We start from the raw sequence: 3724 nt of genomic DNA on the forward strand, positions 1-3724 counted from the left end.
ACTCAATTTAGCTGTTAACTTTTTCCATGCTTCTCTGTCAGTAAAGTCAAAAGAGCATGTCAGAAGCTGAAGTAGTTAGACAACATACCAGTTTCCCCAGGTGTTGACACTGTAGTTAGACAACATACCAGTTTCCCCAGGTGTTGACACTGTAGTTAGACAGCATGGCAATTTCCTCCAGTGTTTACACTGTTATTATTAGGCATGTATGAGAGTTGTAGGCCTGTCCCCATCAGCAGGAAGGACTTTGAAGTATCCCAGAGCTGTCCGGGGACAGGAACAGAGGTCTTTACTGGACCCATCCCCTAAGAGGAATTAAAGTGGTCAGGACTTCATACCTGTCAAGTTAACACTGAGTGAAATCCGTGGGCTCAGTAATTGAGTAATTGAGACAAAGTCGTGATGTGTGTGTGTTTGTGTATGTGTGAATGCATGTTTACGTACACATGTATACTGCACTCTCCAATCGATTGAGAATTGTTGACTCATCGTCATGTCTGTACACCAAGGTACAGGGGTGAAGGGCAAATATTATCCAGCCCTAAAAAAAGGGACAAAGTGTTTGAACTCTTAGCAGAGTCTAGTCTGAGCCCAAACTGCAGCCAGACACACTACATGAAATCACCCAACTAGAACAGGACAGAACCCTGGCAAAGGGCTTTGGACCGGCGCTGGTTCAGATCCGGAGTGGATGTAGGACGTGGGAACAGGGCCTCATGAATCTGCTGCAAGCTTTAAAAGCATGACTTGGCAAATATTGTCACTGTTCCAGTTGTGGTAAATGTTTTGAACTGAAACATCAACTGTTAAACAGCTTTTACTCCCCCCCCCCCCCCCCCCCCCCCCCCCTATCTGTGTGTGGGCAACAGAATTAATACATGTAATGTTTAATGCTACATTTCATGATGGATTTCTCTCTCTCTCTCCCTCTTCTCATTCTCTACCTCCCTCTCTCCCTCCCCCTCTCCCTCGCTCTCTCTCCCTCTTCTCATTCTCTACCTCCCTCTCCCCCTCTTCTCATTCTCTACCTCCCTCTCTCCCTCTCTCTCTATCTCTCTCTCTCCCTCTTCTCATTCTCTACCTCCCTCTCTCCCTCTCTCTCTCTCACTCTTCTCGTTCTCTACCTTCCTCTCTCCCTCCCCCCATATTTCTCTACCTTTTCTCGTTCTCTACCTCCCTCTCTCCCTCTCTCTCTTCTCATTCTCTACCTCTCACTCTTTGCAGTGGATTTCCCTCACTATGTTCGCCTAGAGCGACTCGTGTTGGCAGAGGATTCGATGCCATCCAGTGCCTCAGTCCAGCCATGTGCCCCCCTCCGCAACCTCGCACCGGCGGTACCACCCTGTGCCCCCCTCCGCACCCTCACACCGGTGGTGCCTTAACATCTGGCGTCCCCAAGCCAGCGGTGGGACCTTGAGCCAGACTATCTTCAGTTTTCTAACCCCCTTCGTCCCTGAGTGGCTTCGTGTTTACAAGCCTGGCTGTTTAGGCTGTTTGCCAAATAGCATACTGCATCCCAATCATCACTCACTCAGCCAGGAAGGACTCCAGGATCGGGACACTGAGCCTACAATGTGGATTAAGCCGAGGCTATTCCTAGTCCTTGTTTACAACATGACTTTAAATAGTGGCCCACTGTTCACATACAAAACACAGCGGATCAAAGATATTATCATCATCATCATTCTTAGGTGAAACCAACTGATGTAATGTATCAAGCGTTGCCCCTGGATTGCCAAATCATGTCTGTTGATGGCTGAAATTTGTTTTTGAAGATGTTTTTTCTGTATTATATATATATTATATTCTCTACACAAAGGCAGAGTTTTTAGACAAAATGCAAATTATGAGGTAATGCAGCGTATAGTGCACAGTGCCAACTCTGCTCTGTGTTCACAATCATAGTGCACAGTACCAACTCTGAGTGCACAATCATAGTGCACAGTGCCAACTCTGAGTTCACAATCATAGTCCACAGTGCCAACTCTGTGTTCACAATCATAGAACACGTGCCAACTCTGCTCTGCGTTCACAATCATAGTGCACAGTACCAACTCTGAGTGCACAATCATAGTGCACAGTGCCAACTCTGAGTTCACAATCATAGTCCACAGTGCCAACTCTGCTCTGCGTTCACAATCATAGTGCACAGTGCCAACACTGCGTTCACAATCATAGTGCACAGTGCCAACTCTGCGTTCACAATCATAGTGCACACGCCACCTCTGCGTTCACAATAATGGATACACTGCTTACATGCTGCTGAACTGCTATAAGGGGTCTTTGCCTTTTCTGCCCCATGACTGCCAAATGTCTGTTTACATCTCAGTACGTGTGGAAGCATTACATCGTATGCCAAGATTTTTTTTTTTTTTTAAATTGTCACATCATTGATGGGAAAGTATATTCTAGGGCTATGTAGATTTTCTGGGGTATTTGGGACTGGAGCTATTTAACTGGGTTAGGGTTTAACTGGTCACATACGTTTGCAGCGTGGACTCATGCAAGAGCCCTGGTTTAGATTACCCTTGACCTCTACTACTCTTGACCTCTCTTTGGGGGGGGGGGGGGGGGGGATTTACACAGTATCATTACATCATTATTAAGTGAAGGTGTGTCCTAAACCTGCACCCTTTAAGGTTCTTGTATGTCTGGCCATGGCAAACCTACTGCAGGGCGGACATGGCTGCTGATGTATTGGGTGGGTCTGCCCTCTGATGAGACATTACGTGCATCAGTGTTTAGGTCTGCCCTCTGATAATACATTACAAATACGTGCATCAGTGTTTGGGTCTGCCCTCTGATAATACATTACAAATACGTGCATCAGTGTTTAGGTCTGCCCTCTGATGAGACATAACAAATACGTGCATCAGTGTTTGGGGGCTTCACTTGCAGAAGTCACTCATGTCTATGCTGCCCATTGTCTGTTAGTGGCCAATAATCACAAAATACAACGTCAGTCATGTTCCTGCATGGAAACAAAATGAAAGATTTTGCTGCACACACACAGAACTTATATTATTACACTGCATCTCATATAAAGTTTGCTTTCTGTACAAAAGGGTAATTTAGGGGGGAAGGGGAAAGGAATGATTGGTGGGACTCCACAGGAGCTGGGAGATGCAGCTGGGAGCTGGGTTAGACAGAAACCATCCCTATGTTCATTCAGTGTAAAACATACCAGGAGTGCTTAAGAACATGTGAGGATAAACAACTTATGGGAACAACAGCAAACGTATGAAGGAAAGTCATGCCAAAAAGGAAAGGGCATTCTAGAGAAAAGGGTGTGTTGCCAGTGTACGTGGACGTCTGCCAAAATAACATGTTTGCGTAACATGTCATTAGCACCGTATGTACAGTACAACAATTCTTTCGAATTGTGAAACTCTGCTTGCTGTCACTGCCTTGCAGCCTCTCTTATTTCGAATTGTGAAACTCTGCTGGCTGTCACTGCCTTTCAGCCTCTCTTATTACTGAATCATTTTTATTATTTAGGCTACATTGTTTTTTTGTGTGTGTCTCTCAACATTGAATAAATACGTTTTTAAATCCTGGTGAGAACGGCTTCGGTCTGTACACTGATTCTGATACATTTACTTCTTAATCATAGGCAGACATGTCTGGTCTAATAGGCACCTAGAGGACTTTTAAGTGATTTCTGTTACTTTTTACAAACCGGAAGTCGAATCTTGGTGGTTGCTCCTGTTTTCACTAGAGTGGT

General features: G+C 45.3%; 1 protein-coding gene across 1 annotated transcript in view; it reads left to right on the forward strand.

Annotated features, from left to right (window-relative positions):
- capn1 (calpain 1) overlaps nt 1-2534 on the forward strand; it is a gene marked incomplete at its 5' end in the record, with an annotated part of 31355 nt that extends 28821 nt beyond the window's left edge. Inside the window, one exon of the mRNA XM_080860011.1 lies at nt 1225-2534. Within this exon, the coding sequence (XP_080716137.1) occupies nt 1225-1251 (27 nt within the window). The 3' untranslated portion in view covers nt 1252-2534. The remainder of the gene's footprint in view (nt 1-1224) is intronic.
- Nucleotides 2535-3724: the final 1190 nt, after the last annotated feature.

The sequence above is a fragment of the Sprattus sprattus genome (genome assembly GCF_963457725.1).
Source record: "Sprattus sprattus genome assembly, chromosome: 21".
Classification (NCBI taxonomy): domain Eukaryota; kingdom Metazoa; phylum Chordata; class Actinopteri; order Clupeiformes; family Clupeidae; genus Sprattus; species Sprattus sprattus.